The sequence below is a fragment of the Zingiber officinale genome, chromosome 3A, assembly GCF_018446385.1.
Source record: "Zingiber officinale cultivar Zhangliang chromosome 3A, Zo_v1.1, whole genome shotgun sequence".
Classification (NCBI taxonomy): domain Eukaryota; kingdom Viridiplantae; phylum Streptophyta; class Magnoliopsida; order Zingiberales; family Zingiberaceae; genus Zingiber; species Zingiber officinale.
This window is the reverse complement of record NC_055990.1, coordinates 18,661,393-18,679,563: the sequence shown is the minus strand read 5'-3', so window position 1 is coordinate 18,679,563 and position 18,171 is coordinate 18,661,393. Positions and strand designations below refer to the sequence as shown.

The window sequence follows — 18,171 nt, the reverse complement described above, 5'->3', positions numbered from 1 at the left end:
AAATAAGAAAAAAAAATATGGAACCGCCACATCAGCGGCCCCCCTAGAGTCGGTCCCACGGATATGGAAGGAAGTAATTGCAAGTACACAGCTGAAAGCGCATAGCCGAGACGCTAACCCCAGGCAATGACACCTTGAGGATCGAACTCTGGACCTTTTGATCACGAAACCATGCGCCTCCAGCTGTGCTATGCCCTGGGGACTACCTAGATAAAATAAGAGATAATACATTATCCTTCTCTCCTCACTTTCATTTTGATAATGCCCGCTCTCGGGGTTATGATGCAGCGGCAAGGTATTTAGGTTATCATCCAAGTACTCATAGTTCGAGCCTCAAGTATGATGAATTTGTAGGAATTTTTTTTTCAAATGAGACATGCAACTAAAGGATGTTGGGCTCCTAGACTGTCCGCTGTGAGCGCTTCCCGATTTATCCTAATGGTCAATAAAAAATTTTCATAAGACCAAATCGATCACTTCAAATTCGATGTTATCCAACCTAATTAATCATTATTGTTTTGCACTTTCATTTTGACAAACATTATCTATACTTATGCGACCTACGTACGATGAATCAATTATGATCAGTTTCATATTCGAATAAAAAAAAAAAAGAAGATTATGCTTGATTATCAATTAAACTATAATAAATATTGAATGACGCCTAACTATCACTATTTGCGACCACGAGTTTTTTTTTTATCCACTTTAGTACCACGATCCATGAACATATATTGTTCGTAATAGTCCGTGGATAAATATAACCATAAAAATATTTTGATATTTAAAACAAATGAAAGGACAAATTAAAAAGGTCCTCAAATGAAATATTTTTTAAAAAAAAAGTAAATTGGCATTATCGGAAAGACATGATTATTGTGTTCTGATAAAGTGGCTTAAAGTCCTAAACCTGTTAATTGCCAAGCAAATCGTTTAGTCAATTCACCCTTTCTTAAGTAAACAAATGAATCAATGATCTACCCGACAACTTCGAGCCCAACGTTTTATTCTAATAACACCCCAACTGTTATATCGCTGTTTTTTTCTTCTTCGATATGATTAAAGTGTCAGTGATCGGTAAATTAAAAATTAATTTTCGTGTTGTCGGCATTTGCGTTAAAATACACTAAGCTCCACATGAACTGACATAATGATGGCATATATGTCGCCAGATTTGACTCAGTTTTACCTTTTTAACAGTAAAGTAACGGCCGTTACGACCATCACAAAATAGAAAGTGGCGAAATCGATCACGGAAACACTTGTTCGTAGCCGTTCCGTTATAAAGATATATCATTTCTCTCTCTACCTCTATAAATGCTTCTGGAGTGGCGAGAGGAAGAGGATTTGAAACGAATCTCTGTCTTCCTTCTTGCCGAGGACAGGCGAAGAGATGCAGGTGAGAAGCAATGCGCTAAGGTTATGATTTCTTTGAACATTTTTTTTCTTGTTTATCTTTGTGTTTGAATCTCTTGTCTCGCCCGTGGTTTTGTGAATCTCCTCGCAGACGAGAACTATTCGAGTCGCAAACATATCAGATCTGGTGAAAGAGAGGGAGATCCGTGAGTTTTTCTCCTTCTCTGGCGACATCGAACGCATCGAGATCCGAGGGTTGGTTTTCTTCTTTTAGTTTCGTCTTGTCACAATTTTCTGTGCTTCTAAGGTTTCTTGGTTAATCTTAGATTTGAGTGCTATAGTATATGTGGGTGTTGTTGACAGTGAAGGCGGAATTCGAAGAGTCGCGTTTGTTACCTTTAAAGATTCGAAAGCGCTGGAGATTGCTTTACTGCTATCGGTATATATGCAATATAATATATCTGTTTCTTATGATTTCAACGAATAGATCCTCGCTTGATCTGTCTTGGTAGTGCCTGATAGGCTAACTGTTCTCAGCTATGACAGGAAAGCTTATTGATTATCTTTTATCGAATAGGACTGAAATGTTATACTTTTATGTTTCAGACTAGGTCTATCTTGCTAACTCAATCAAACGTTATACTACTTTATTTCCTATAATCTACTGCTAATTCTTTCAGATTCTATATTTTTCTATACATTAGAACTACTAGTCACCAACAGTTGTTTGGTCTAGTATTAAGCGAGTTGCCAAAGTTCTGATCTTCAAATATGTATACTGGCACTAATGGAAAGGGCTTAACTTTGTCGCTCCTGGCCCAAATGGGGCTACCTCACATTTAATGCAGTGCGAGGACAGCTCTTGATCCGAGATTAAAAAAAACATACTACTAATCCGGTTATGACCAATATTTTGTTGATGTTTCTTGGTAGGTGGCTCGAAGTTCTTGCATACAAAATTGTATTCATCCCGCGAGGGAGGTTTACTTTTCAGTTCTCAGTTTAAGCAATAGCAGACCATAACAATCTCAAATAATTTCTAAAGTTATTTTCAAGTTTGCACTCGAACTATATAGGAAATTTTGTTGTAGTTCCAACACTAAACCATTTTGTGATATAAGCTTTGTGTGACCTTGATTTAGTTAATACATTGCTCGCTCTTTTCTATAACATACCATGATAATTTTTTCAAGTTCTACAATATTATTATACATTAAAAGAAGCTTTAGTCTATTATAACCAAAATTTTCCAATATTTCTTTATAATTAGCTCAAAGTTACATACCAAGTGCATTCATCCTTGTTATTGTCACATTAAATTTCATGCTTAGTAGTTAGCTTAAGCAATTGCAAATAATTTTGAAGTCATTTTTAAGTTACAAATGAAACTCTCTATCATTATAGGAAATTTATTGAAGTTCTTTCCTTAAGTTTTTTTATATCACTTAGTTAATACGTACTCTGATCTTTCCCTATTGTTATATCAACTTGTTTCTTTGGCAGGGAGCCACCATTGTTGACCAGATTGTGACTATAACTCCTGCTGAAGATTATGTCCCAAGAATTGATGAGGTAAAACTCATTTTATCCTATGGAGACTGTCTACTTATTTTAGTTGTTTCACTTTGTCGACTCTGTATTTTTTGCAGCAAGTTAAGGAAAATGATGTGACAATTGATATCCCTGTCGAAATCTATGCTTCAACACACGATGTCTCTGCAAACTCGAGTGTAATTATCTCTTCTGTTATGCCCTAATGCATTTTGGTTCTAGTTTCGATGGTCTAAAAGAAATAATTTGCTTGAGCACACACAGGGTGGAAGTAGTTCAAGAAATGGACGGGTTTATGTCACTAAAGCTCAAGGTGCCGTGGCAGCCGTGTTCGCAAAGGGTTCAGCGATTAGACAAGATGCTATTAACAGAGCTAAAGCATTTGATGAGAAGCATCGTTTGATGGCTACGGCTTCAGAAAAAGTAGTTTCTTTCGACAAACGGGTTGGTTTTACGGAGAAATTGACAGTTGGAATCTCTGTGGTGAACGAGAAAGTTAAGTCAGCAGAGCAAAGGCTGAATGATACTGGTTCAGCCGTCAAAACTAACAGGTACAGATTTATCTCTTATATGACTAACCTTAACAGATAGGGTGCTGTGTCGCATCTTTGTGGTTCCTTGATGAATCAAAGTGAACTAATGGCAAATACTAATTTTGGCCTGTATGAACGAAATATTTAGGTACATAACTGCTGGGACAGCTTGGCTGCAAGGTGCCTTTGATAAAGTGGCAGTAGCTGGCCATGTTGCGACAGCAAAAACAAGGGAGAAGTTTCAATTGGCCATGACAAATATGACTTCCAAGGTAAACTAATCTGTTTTCACTTGATCTTTTAATTTATAAGCTAGATTACTCCACGTCCTTCCTTTTAGACGAAACAATGGTCGATTACCTAAATTGAACCCCTTTTTATTTCAAGCTTTTAAGATGAATAAATAATCAACTTTAACATAATTTTCTCAAAAACACACAAAAACCCATGTCTTCCACGAAATCTTACTGGAGTTGTTGTTCACTAGAATAGTTATTTTATTGGTATCATGGATCAATACGTATTTCTATATTTAATTGCAAAAATGGACTTGGAGTATAGGTTGGATAGGGTGAGTCAAGTGAGCCAATTAATTCGTATGAATCAATTGGGTCAGATAAGCAAAGAGTGTGGGGGTGGCCATGTAAGGATGGATCAAACTTGACAAACTGATTGAACAAAGAGGACCATTTGGAATATGTATGCTTCAAACTGATTGACAAACTGATGAGTTAGGTGGGCAAGTCTGACTGGACCAATTGGGTCGGATCAGGCTAGTAGAAATGTTGGGCATGATGGACTATATTAGTGGGTTAGATGGGACAATGGATTCATCAAGCATGATAAAGCTCGTAGATTTGAGTGGGTGGACTGATTGAGTTAGATAGGATAAGCGATTTAGCTAGGACTGATTGCACTTGGAGGGGCTGATTGAATAGACTAATTGAGTAGGAGCAATTTAGATTAGTAGGATCAGACAAATTATGAAATTTAGATGAATTGGACAAAATATTTTACGTAACAGTATTTATTTCAGCGGTATCTATGTCTTTTGGTGAACTAATAAAACTTATCATGAGCAATATTATTTGCCATGTTAAATAACTCTTTGAAAATTTCATGCCTGACTTCCATTTCACTATTCGTGCAGGATCGAGTTGTAGCTGTATAAAGTAGGAATCAGTTAGTAGTAGCAGAGAACGACTTGTATTTCTAAATCCCCATATGACATGTCAGCACGAGTTGTTTGATGATTGCTTTTGTTCATTGTTTCATTGTGTAGATTTTTTTTCTTCCCTTAGACAAAATATGAATGGTGCATTCTTTTCTTTGTGATGAATTTTGTTACCCTACAATGAGTGCTATTTGGATATTTTCGTACAACCCTAACTTTAGCTTGAAGTATTCGGGTGAGAAATCTGCCTCTCAGAGCTTTAAATTTCTCATCATTTTACCCTTTAATCAGTAACTCATGGTCTTAGTAACTAAGAGGAAATATTATGGATGCTCAATATCTTTTTCTATCTTTTATCTACACAATGTATTATTGTCTATTGGAAGAAAAAACTAAGAGGGAAAATATCTATTTTTTTTAAAAAAATTTGTAGAGTATTTTTACAAGTTCAAAATTTTAAGATGTATTTTAAAATGGAAAAACTTATGAGCTGACATAATTGTTTTGGATGCTATCCAAATTTGAATCCAATTGTGTTATGAGCTGACAAAATTTGAAGGAAAGTCTATTTCCGTCCTATTGGATAGGTAAAAACTTCTTCAATAAAATATTTCATAGTCTGTTTTCTATTATTAGACAGTGTTTTATTATAATGGAATAAGGAGTAAATTTTCGATCGATATCTATTTTTAAATTTTTTTTATTCTTTGGTTATTTGATAGTCGACTATAAATTAATTTTATAATTTATTATTTTTCATATAATCTAAAGATATAATGAGTATTTTGAAAGGAGTATAATCATTTTTTTTGATGTTCTCGGTTATTTTATAATTGTTGCGTAACTAAAAAAGATGAACCATCAATTCTTTTATACGAAATAAATATTTGAAAAAAAATCACACATACTTGTTTTTTAATCTTTATTTTCATCCTTCCAAATAAAATGGATATCTATCATGCATTTAAACGGCAGAAGAATAAATTAATGGGTAATTGGGTAGAAAAAAAAACACTACAAAAATATTCTAATTTACCGATAAAATTTTCAATCGAAAATTTATCAGTATTTGCTTATTGATGGTGTTCTAACGAAAACTCATTTGTCCGGAGATAACTTGTCGAAAATATTTTTTTCGACGAAATTTAAACTTCTATCGTTATAATTTTCAATTGAATACATATTCCATCGGTAAATTCAAAAAAATATTTATCGATGGAACACTATTTCCAAAATTTGAATAACCAACAATTACTAACAGAAAATACTGTTTCATCGGTACCCAATAAAGAGATATACTGACGGAAATCACTATTTCTGTAGAAAAATATCGACAGACTGTAATGATATTGAACAGTGCTTACTAATGGAAATAATGTTTCTATCGGTAAAAAAATAATTAAAAATAAATATTTTGTATTTGGGATCTACTCTATTTATAATTTACATATCTATATAAAACCATCACAAGCGATAGCATTTCATACATATAAACATCACATTTTACAATCCATACATATAATCATATTTTATACATCCTAACAATCCGTACATACAAACAAACTAACAAAATTCTAACAATTCATATATCACAAATGTTGGATCGAAAATTTGTTAGAAGGGGGGATAGCGATCGTTGAAAATTTGATTTAAAAACTAAATTACGCAGCGAAAAATAGAAGCAAGAAAAACAATGCTAACACAAGTTTTTACTTAGTTTGGAGCCTTTGACGACTCCTACTCCAAGGCCCGCACTCGTCGAGTTTGTTGGATAATACACTAATAGTTTGAAGAGGTTACAGATTTCAAGTACAAGAACTAAAAACGGTATTACCGACAACAAAAGAAAAGAATCTTGATCGTTGGTTGTTGGAGGAGATTTTCAGCGTTGCAGGAGCCTTTTCGAAGCACTAAGCAAAAGAGAAAGTCGTAGCAATTGTTGTTCTGAAGCTCTGGATCGAAGGCTTTTAAAAAGGTCCATTCTGGGCACCTAGAACCCCTTCGGGCATCTAGACCACGTGGCTCGGCCAATCGACGCATTTCACATCAGCTTGTGGATAATTCTTCTGGTCCAGGTGTTGGGTTTTTCGGGCCGCGAAAACCGCTTTTTCGCATCGTGGAAACCCCGAATCACCCTAGCCAACGGATCTCGTGCAAAGAAAAGATTTCAAAACAAAATTACGAGTACGAGTTTCTACTTAGATCTACTCCTAGATCTACATGAAACGAGTTATACCTTTGAAGCAAAGTCCTTCGCGTTCCCGCTCGTCCAAACGGTGCCGAATCTCAAGAGTATCAAGATAGATACTCCTCTAGAAGTATCCACACGGACTCGTAGGTGGAGAAAAACACACAAAGAGGTGTGCTAGCACCTATGTGTGGTTCGGCCAAGTTGAGGAGGAGAGGGAGAGGAAGAGAACTCCAAGAGGAAGAAGAAGGAATAATGCACTTGAATGAGGAAAATCAATTTGATTCTCATTCAAAAGTGGCCGGCCACTTTCAAGTTGTGTAACTCCCAAAAATTGCATTAAGTGTAATTAATGTGAAGCTATTAAAGAAAATGGCTTTGTAACTTCCATGAGGTGGCACCCATGATGATGTGGAGTAACATCATTGGTCCACATCAATGCCAACTCACCAATGAGGTGGCATAAAGTCAAGTCAAACTTGACTTTTATCTTCCTCTCAAGTCAAGTCAAACTTGACCAAATCTCTTCCATGGTTAATCGAATCCAACCATTTGATTCAAGCCAACTTAATATAATGAATCTAATTCATTTAATTAAATTGATTCAATGAGTCATAATCTAAATTAGACTCATTGAACACATGAATCAACTTAAGTCGAACTCAAGTTAGCCCAATTAGGATTACTCTTAATCCAATTTGATTCATCAAATGAATCTAATTCTCTTGGTTCATCATATGAACCTAATCTCCATCTAATTGTCCTTAGTGTGTGACCCTATAGGTTCTTGTAACGTTGACAATGCCCTAAACCCATTTAGGAACATAAGTAATGAGCGGTATCTAGCAACACATCATTACTACCCAAGTTACAAGAATGTTGAGATACAACATCACCTTGTGACTACTAATTGTGACTCCTCACAATATATGACAAGTGTCCTTCTATCCTAGACATCTAGATTGGTCAATGTGAGGCATAGACCGTGTCATCCTCTGACCAATCTAAATCTTGAACTCCAAGTAGACTCACTAAATCAAATGAGCTCAATATCCTATATTGACTCATTTGGGCATGGCCATGCACTTCGTGGTCTCACTCTATCAAGAATACCGATGTCTCTCCCATCATATAGGAGGGATAGATCCCATCTACATCACTCACATCCCTCTGCATAATTTGTTATATACCCAGTAATCGCCTTTATAGTCCACCCAGTTATGGGTGACGTTTGACGAAACCAAAGTACATAACTCCTTATGTAGGAATCTATGGTGACTTCAGGTCTAAGGACTAGTAGTCATACTAATAGCCACATGAGAAAGTATATGACACTCATATAACGATCCATGATATTTTCTCATGGCGGGCCATTCAGTATATATTCTATAATGCATACCCATGTGTCAACTTGATATCTCTATATCCATGACTTGTGAGATCAAGTCATCGAGTTGACCTACATGCTAGTCTTATTGCATTAACATTGTCCCTGAAAGTTAATACTCGACTAGGAATGATTAAGAGTAGTGTTCCCTATATTATCTCACTATCGATTCAACCAATCGATTGATATAGGTAAGAACCTTCTACTCAAGGACGTTATTATACTTAGTTTATTTGGCACCAATACAAGTAAGTATAATAACCAAACAAATGCCTTTATTAATATATAAAAATATGATACAATAAGCCCATAATACAATCATCAAATGATTGGCTCTAGAGCTCTAGCTAACAATCTTCCACTGCACTAGTGCCCAAATGACCTAGTGTGCCCATCATGCTTCCTCTGTGCCAAAGCCTTGGTCAAGGGATCTGCGATGTTAGCCTCTGTAGGTACTCTGTAAATCTTCACATCTCCTCTCTCGATAATCTCTCGAATAAGATGGAAGCACCGTAGTATGTGTTTGGTCCGTTGGTGTGAGAGAGGTTCCTTCGCCTGTGCTATAGCTCCATTGTTGTCACAATAGAGCTCAATGGGGTCAGCAATGCTAGGAACCACCCCAAGTTCAGTGATGAACTTGCGGATCCAAACTGCCTCCTTTGCTGCCTCTGATGCAGCAATGTATTCGGCTTCTGTTGTACAATCAGCTACTGTATCCTGCTTCGAACTCTTCCAGCTAACAGCACCACCATTAATGCAAAATACGAACCCCGATCATGATCTATACATCTGGGTCTGGAAGCTAGCATCACTGTAACCCTTTACAGCTAGCTCATCATCGCCTCCATATATCAAGAAATATTCTTTAGTCCTTCTTAAGTACTTAAGAATATTCTTGACCGCTATCCAGTGACTTTCACCTGGATCTGACTGGTATCTGCTCGTCATGCTCAAAGCATACGAGACATCAGGTCGAGTACATAGCATGACGTACATGATCGATCCTATGGCTGAGGCATAAGGGATCTGATCCATGCGGTCTCTCTCCTCTCTAGAAGAGGGACCTTGAGTCTTCGAAAGACTCATGCCATGTGACATCAGCAGAAATCCCTTCTTGGAGTTCTGCATGGTAAACCGAAGAAGTACCTTGTCAATGTATGTACTCTGACTTAGGTCAAACAATCTCTTAGATCTATCTCTATAGATCTGTATCCCGAGAATGCGGGATGCCTCACCTAAGTCCTTCATCGAGAAGCAACTCCCTAGCCAAGTCTTGATAGACTGAAGCAAAGGGATGTCCTTCCCAATGAGTAGTATGTCATCCACATACAATATGAGGAAGACAACTATATCCCCTACAACCTTCTTGTAGACACAAGGTTCATCTTCATTCTTGATGAAACCAAACTGTTTGATTACATCATCGAATCGAAGATTCCAGCTCCGAGAAGCTTGCTTTAATCCATAAATGGACTTGTGCAGCTTGCATACTCTGCTAGTATGCTTTGGATCTACAAAACCCTCAGGTTGTGTCATGTACACATCCTCGAGTAGGTTTCCATTCAGAAACGCGATTTTGACGTCCATCTGCCAGATCTCGTAATCGTGTTAAGCTGCAATAGCAAGCATGATCCGAATAGACTTAAACATCGCTACTGGAGAAAAGGTTCATCATAGTCAATACCATGAATCTGCTTGAAACCTTTAGCTACCAAGCGACCCTTATAAATAAGTCCATCCATGTCAGTCTTTCTCTTAAAGACGCACTTACACCCAATGGATTTTACCCCTTCTGGTGGATCAACCAAAGTCCATACTTGGTTGGTGTACATGGATTCCATTTCGGATCTCATGGCCTCTAGCCATTTCTCGGAATCTGGTCTCATCACAGCTTCCTGATAGGTGGTAGGCTCATCCTCTATGAGCATAACATCATCATGGTCAGATAAGAGAAATGAGTATCTCTCAGGCTGACGACGTACCCTATTAGACCTGCGAAGAGGTATGTCTACTTGAACTGGTTGTTGTTCCTCAACTCCTTGTGGAACAACATCATCCACAACACTTTGTGGTTCTAGTTCAATTTCCATCGAGGCATCAGTGCTATTGTTCGCATCTTGAACTTCTTCAAGATCGAACGCGCTCCCACTAGTCTTTCTAGAAACAAAGTCCCTTTCTAGAAAGACCCCAGTCTTTGCCACAACTACCTTGTGCTGACTGGGAATGTAGAAGTAATATCCCTTAGTTTCCTTGGAATATCCTATAAAGTAGCACTTGTCGGATTTGGGTCATAACTTGTCTGAGACTTGACGTCTAACGTAAGCCTCACAACCCCAAATCCTCATGAAAGACACCTGGGCATCTTTCCCAGTCCATATCCTATATGGTGTCTTTATCACGACCTTGGATGGAACTCAGTTGAGTATAAAAGTTGTCGTATCTAGAGCATAGCTCCAAAGGTATGTCGGAAGATCTGTGTGACTCATCATAGATCACACCATATCTAATAGGGTACGATTCCTCCTTTCGGATACACCATTCCACTGTGGTGTTCCAGGAGGAATGAGTTGGAATAGGATCCCACACTCTGCTAGATAGTCATGAAACTCATGGCTAAGGTATTCTCCACCTCGATCGGATCGAAGTATCTTAATACTCTTGCCAAGCTGGTTCTGTACTTCATTCTTGAATTCTTTGAACTTTTCAAAGGATTCAGACTTATATGTCATCAAGTACACATAACCATATCTACTGAAGTCATCAGTAAATGTGATGAAGTATCTATAACCGCCTCTAGCAGCAACATTGAAAGGGCCACATACATCACTATGTATGAGTCCTAACAAATCAGTTGCTCTCTCGCTGTGCCCACTAAAGGGAGTCTTGGTCATCTTGCCTCGTAGGCATGACTCGCATATCTCATATGATTCAAAATCAAATGAGTCCAACAAACCATCCTTATGGAGCTGGGATAAGCGCTTGTCATTTATATGACCTAAGCGACAGTGCCAGAGGTAGGTTTGGTTCATGTCATTTGACTTGAACCCCTTGGTATTTACGTTATAGATAGAGCTCTCAAGGTCTAGAATATAGAGTCCGTTTATCAGAGGTGCACTACAATAGAACATATCGTTTAAATAGACGGAACAACACACTACAAGAAAAAAACCTAACAACAACGGTTTTTCATCGTTGTCGTAGCCTCTTTCGGACTGTTGTTAAAGGCCGTGTTGTTAAAAGGGGTACCCAAAGACAACAATTTTTAACCGTTGTCTTTGAAGGCAAAGACAACAGTTTTACAACGGTGAAAAATCGTTGTCTTTTCCTTCAAAGACAACAGTTTTTCACCGTTGTCTTTGAGCGTCTACCTTTAATAACAGGGTTTTCAACAACAGTTTTAAACTATCTACGACAACGGTGAAAAACCGTTGTCTTTTTTAGATAAAAAATAAAAAAAATTAATACACAATTTTCCAATATTATAAATCATTCAAAATACTAAATTTCAAAATAAAATTTAATATACAATTTTCTAACATTCAAAAATAATATCTATAACATTCTGAAGAAATTTCATAAGCAACCAACAAAATTTCATAAGCAACCAACAAAATGACAACACTATTAAAACAAAGGTAGAACAATATAACACGAGATTTTCTAATCTGTTTTGACTGTTGAACTTTTGCTCCTAATCTGTTTCAAGGACCGCCAGCGCTGCTACGGTGCTCTTCATGTATAAGCTCTGCATATATTTAATCTCCTCCAACTCCGAAACCCTCTCACCTGATTGTGTCGGCTTTGACACTCCATTTTGTCCGTCGCATTCTGCTGAAATTGACAGGTTGTTGCTGGGGAAGAGGTGGTCGAGCATAGCCACACACTCCTTCACAAGTTTGTATAGGAGATCAGTTGTAAAGAATGGCTGCTGCAACACCTTTTCGATGAAGGGCTGCCTGATAAGTGCTCATGTTCTCTTGTCATACTTCTTCAGTATTTTCACTTGACCTGAATTCATCACAACAAGAATAATAAACCATCTAAATGAGTGCACAAATTTAAAAAAAAAGAACCAGAAGAAAGGACAGAACAGTTAATCAATAACAATCAGATAATTGTAAACTATAATTAGGCTCTGATCATGACTATGCTAACATGAGTTTCCTTGTTAACAAATTGAGAAATAATGGTTTAGAGAAATTAACAAACAAGACATGTAATATCTAAAACAAATGGGAGAGTTTGATACCTAAATAAAATCAACCTTGTTTAGTCAATGTAAAATCAGTTATAAACTGCATTGGTAGTAGGCAAATAACATAAAATTTTCTGTTATGGAAGTTATAATGAGAGTAGATTGATTGTTTCACCAATGACAAGAGAAATATTACTGTGTGATTTGAAGAAGAAATCCAAACATCTATTCTGCTGAATGCTAATTTATCATAACCTAGCAAAACAAATTTACCAAGCTACTCCAACGCCCTTCTTAATCAATCTGATCAATCAGTAAACATGATTGTAGAATAAAACCCATAAATTGCCTCTGAAGCGAAAGTGCTAAGTTTATACTGGACTGAATGTAATTCATACACCATATGGATTGTTTGCAATGAAAATTACAAGCTCCAAAAAAAAAAAACAAAGGTTTGGAACATAAAGGGATATCAATCCATCACAACTTAGATTGTTTGGAGGATCCACAGAAGTGTATTAATTTACATGTTAGAATACTGAAAATAAGCTACAGTGAAATCTTTAATGTGTACCATGGACTACATAAGAATAGATCAAGAAAAAGTTGAATTCTTATGGAAACCTACCCGTGTAGTTAATTACGTGATCTTCTCCTTAGCCTTTACTTTCCTTTAAACATTCTTCCTTGATAGTGATCTTCAAAATTATATTAATTGTCAAGATGCATGCTATAAAACTGTTCAAACAATCACTTAGATAAAGCACAAACAATCACTTTGTTTGTGCTTCAAGATCCTACAAAGATTGAATTGCACATGGCAAAGATGTCGTCAGCATGCAAACTTCTCGCTTAAATCAATTTCCAAACATGAAATACTAGTAGCGATATTGAACTATTTTTCTAGTTGTCAGTCTTTCTTGCAAAGGATGCAGTTTATACAAAAAATGAGTATTACAATAAGATCTTTAAAATAATAAAGAAATCTTGATATACAAAATATTAGACCTACAATTTAATTTCAACAAACAAAAGAGATAATAAAAAGAATAAGAGATGAATAGTAAGTATTAAACAACATTTAGCACAAACATTTCTTGACTAATATAAAGGTTTGCAAAATAAAGGTCTCTGTAAGGACTAAGGATTATCAACCAATTTAACAAAAGTCTTAGTTTAAAATAAAATACCACTAGTATTGTATACCAAAGATCCACTACAGTAGATAACGATTTGCATGTCTGTTAAAGTCTTATCCAAGATAAAGCTATCTACATTCCATATTTGTACAGTGTGATCAGCAGTAGCAAGATACTTAAAAGTAATATAACACATCATATGTCAAGATTTAAAATCATGAATCTCTTAGAAATGGTACTTAAATTGACAATTGGTAAACGAGGGAACTATTTCAATGAGGATAATTATCAAATCCAATAAGAGTAATAATACACAACCACCACAGATTTATTTAATAGTTAATAGCAGAGTAATGACAACTAATAGTTACTCATTGGGACCACAAAATTCTGGAGAAAGCAAACACTTTAAGATATAGTCATTATGTGCTTGTAATACAAAAGAAATCCTAGATTGGTAAATTAAATGACAAAAAAGATATCAACTATTGAAACAAACAAAACTTGATACCTCTTTTAGTAAGCGTCAGACATAACATGCTCCATGATTATTTGCAGCAACAACCATGCTTCCATCCCACATCACAATCAAACTAAACCTGCGACTATGTAATATGGGCAAGTGAATTTGGGACATATCCCTTTTAATTTATTACTAAATAATAGCATTTCAAGTTAACATCTGAATATTTTTTTTCAATCAGATCTCATATCAAAACAAATGTACTTACTAACTCACAGCTGCATGAATTTGCAGTGAGATCCCATACTCTAATGTTACCATTTTGATCACCAGATATTAGTTACGTTCTTTCTGCAAGATAGTTAAACTTGATAGTTTATAAAATAGTGCCCCAAAATTAGTAGGAGGATCCGTTACAAACTAATCAAACCTTCAATTTAACAACAAGCATTGCCAATTCTAAGCATTTGATTTTCAAGAATAATGAATAATCCAACCTTGTTGAATTTTAAAATGTATGTATACTGAATTTAACACTCATAAATAAAGAATTGTGCCACAAGTGAAATTCAAGTATAATAAAAACTATAGGCTACAAATTCAAGTATAAAAAATGCAATCTACTATTTCAATAAATATGTGAATCCACAAAGAAAGTATACTTTCCAAAACTTCTAGTAAAGCTGCTACCTTAGCTTCATGCTCCAAAATGGTAATCTGTGTTATTCTATGAACATTTATGTTCAAATTACCAATTTCAACCAATAAATAGTAATAAATAAATACATAGTAGAAACAAAAAGAGTGACATTTGAGAGAATGCAGTAGGTAAAAGCAAGACCTTTAAAGAAGAAAACAAAAGGTAACAAAAATAGTTGGAATTTAACTACCAATTCTGTTTTTCCATGATTCACTTCATATTACCTAATTAATCTTGTGCAGGAATTAAGCAAGACCTTTAAAGAAGAAAATGAATGGTAACAAGGAAAGACCTTTAAAGCTTCAGGGAGTGCTGCTGAATCGTGGTGGAGACGCACGATGGAGGCCGGCGGCTGGCAGTGGCGGCGACATGAACAGAGATGCGTGAGCATGTGTGAGAGGAGCGGCGACGGGTGAGAGCAGGTTAGAGAGGAGAAAGGGAGAGGATCGGCGACAAGGATGTGAGCGTCGGTGAGAATAACGACGACAGCAAAAGCAGAATCGGCGAGAGCAGAAAGAATCGGCGGCGTGTGTTAGCTAGGGAGGAAATCGACGTGTAAGGGGAAAAAATAAGGATCGGCACTAGAGGTAATTAGGTTAGGATATGTTATAATATGGTGAACATTAATTAAGTTTGTCATCATAAATTATCTAATATGATTCTTTTAATATTTAAAATAATTTATTATTTTAAAAGTAACACTAAAAGACAATAGTTTTTTAAAACCATTGTCTTTGACATACATTAGACAACAGTTTTTTAAAAATCGTTGTCTTTGACATACATTAGACAACAGTTTTTTAAAAACCGTTGTCATTTAAAAAAAATTATGGTGAACAACAACGGTTTTCAATAAAACCGTTGTTAAATGGCAAAAAGACAACAGTTTCTCGAAAAACTATTGTCTATTAGGTGTGGTTAAATCTAAAATTTCTTGTAGTGACATTTTTTCTTTATAGTAAACGAGAAACCTTTCTTGTCCAAACAAGAAACTGATATAATGTTCTTAGTTAATGCAGGCACATAACAACAATCGACTAACTCTAGTACAAGCCCAGAGGGCAGAGATAAACAGTAAGTCCCTACAGCAACAGCAGCAGCCCGTGCTCCATTGCCTACTCGTAGGTCCACCTCGCCCTTTGTCAATGCCCTGCTATTTCTCAGCGCCTGCACATCAGTACAAATGTGAGAAGCACATCCAGTATCTAATACTCATGATGTAGAAATAGATAGATTGACTTCTATAACATATATACCTGAAGTGGAAGTCTCACTTCGCTTCTTCTTAAAATCCTCCAAATATACCTTGCAGTTCCTCTTCCAGTGCCTGGTCTGACCGCAGTGGAAGCAGGTAGCATCCTTGGTGACCCCTCCTTTAGGCTTCAGTGCCTTGCCTTTGCCCTTGGCTTGGGACTTTCCCTTGCCTTTGGGCTTGCCCTTGCCCTTATGTTTCTGAACCATCAGAACAGTGTTAGGCTTAGCCTTCTTAAGGTTTAGCTCAGCAGTTCTTAACATGCTAAGCAGCTCGGGCAGTGGCTTGTCAATCTCGTTCATATTGTAGTTTAGAACGAATTGACTGTAGCTATCCGGCAAGGATTGCAAGATCAGGTCAGTAGCCAACTCTTGGCCAAGAGGGAACCCCAACCTTTGTAGGTTCTCTATATACCCAATCATTTTGAGTACATATGGGCCTACGGGAGCCCCGTCTGACATCTTGCACTGAAACAGTGCCCTTGAGATCTCAAATCTCTCATGCCTCGCTTGTCCTTGATACAGCTGACGAAGATGTTCAACCATATCATAAGCGCCCATTAACTCGTGTTGCTTCTGAAGCTCAGAGTTCATGGTCGCGAGCATTAGACAGGACACATCTAATGCGTCATCTTGACGCTTCTTGTAAGCATCTTTGTCAGCTCGTGGGGCATTGGCAGAAGGAGTCTCCGGAATGGGCTGCTCCAGAACGTACAGTTTACGTTCTTGGGTGAGAACTATTCTCATGTTCCTGTACCAGTCCAGGAAATTTGCTCCGTTGAGCTTGTCCTTCTCGAGGACAGATCGCAGGGAGAAGGTGTTCGTGTTCGACGTCATGACAATTCTACAACAGAAATAAATGCAGAAATAAGTATCATATTCTTAATCATTTTATTAGGCCTTTAACTAAATGACGCTCCCACTGAATTCTATAATTTATGTGGGACAAGATCCACATCATACTAACCCTTGAGTTAGCTTTGGCTAATACTCCCAAGACTTAGTATGATCGGTAGGTAACGATTACCAATTACATCTCTATGCAACTCTTGTTTATAGAATCAAAATCCGCATTTATATTAAAACTCGAGTTAACTTTGGCTAATACGCCCGAGAGTTAATATATATGTGATTTTGACCTAACTTTCCAACCGTTGGAAGAATGCCTATAGTTATACTCGATCCAACCGAGTTAACTAGGAATACTCAATCTAATTGAGTTGTACTCACCCATGCGTTGATAGGCGGGACCAAGATTGTCCCTCCGTACCCTACCAAGATAGTATGTGTTGCTCTGCTTTGGCAGATTCAACAACTACATGCGATCGAGGTAGTAGTAGGTATCACGGCACGGTAGGGATTAGAGTTGACGTGATTTAGATCTAATCTAAATGATGATGCGTATCAAATACTTGATTTAGATCTAATCTAATCGTGGGGTGCATCATGTGCACGATTTAGATCTTATCTAATCGCTAGGCACTAATTAACTACTTAATTAAATATGCATCACATACATATAAGCAATTAATTAAATTATTTTGTGATTGTGTCATGGCCCTACTACGATCTTCTCAAGCCAATGAGAAGATCGGATGGTCAACCTAAGGTCAACAGCTTCTCAAGCTTCTTCCTTTGACCACCTTGTGTTGCTCGCACCCTCCTCGTAACTCCGTCTCGTGTGGACCTTCCACCGCTTCAAAATTACATTACAATTTTGAAACTCGAGTTACATTCGAGTCTAAATATAATTTACAACTAGAATAAAAGGAAGGCACGACGCGCAGGTCGCAAAAAATAAAATAAATAAAAATAAGATACAAGCACGCACATCACATAACGGCACGCAGGCCGTATTATGAATTACAATACAATTGTCCAATCGAATTGGGTCTTTGGGACATGACTATCACAAAATTAATATATAATTCAAAATTATATATTTTTCATAATTTTTTGTAATTTTTTTTTATAATTTTACAGATTTTATGAGTAAATTTTTCCCTGCGGTCCCGATTAGCGATTTCGGGCGCAATCGCGGAGCAAATCCCCTTGCGGGATTAGGGGCAGTACCCCTACCCGCGATCTAACCATCGCGAGTTGCTCCTAAGCGATCTAAGAGCGCCTTAGCCCGCTGTCCCAAAAGATTTTGGGTCGAAACATTACCGTTTTGGAAAATTCTTCTCGGTAGTCGAAGCCTACAAGTGCCGAAACACTTGTGCTTCGCTTCTACG

The 18,171-nt window shown here is 36.9% G+C and overlaps 1 protein-coding gene across 1 annotated transcript; it reads left to right on the top strand.

Moving 5' to 3' along the window:
• The first annotated feature begins 1,284 nt into the window (after positions 1-1,284).
• Positions 1,285-4,792, top strand: LOC122051245 (binding partner of ACD11 1-like). The gene is made up of 8 exons (XM_042612260.1): positions 1,285-1,399; positions 1,508-1,611; positions 1,720-1,795; positions 2,860-2,928; positions 3,006-3,086; positions 3,172-3,458; positions 3,589-3,712; positions 4,591-4,792. Exons 1-8 carry the CDS (start codon positions 1,394-1,396, stop codon positions 4,609-4,611), a joined length of 768 nt encoding a protein of 255 aa, XP_042468194.1. The 5' UTR covers positions 1,285-1,393; the 3' UTR covers positions 4,612-4,792.
• The last annotated feature ends 13,379 nt before the right edge of the window (positions 4,793-18,171 follow it).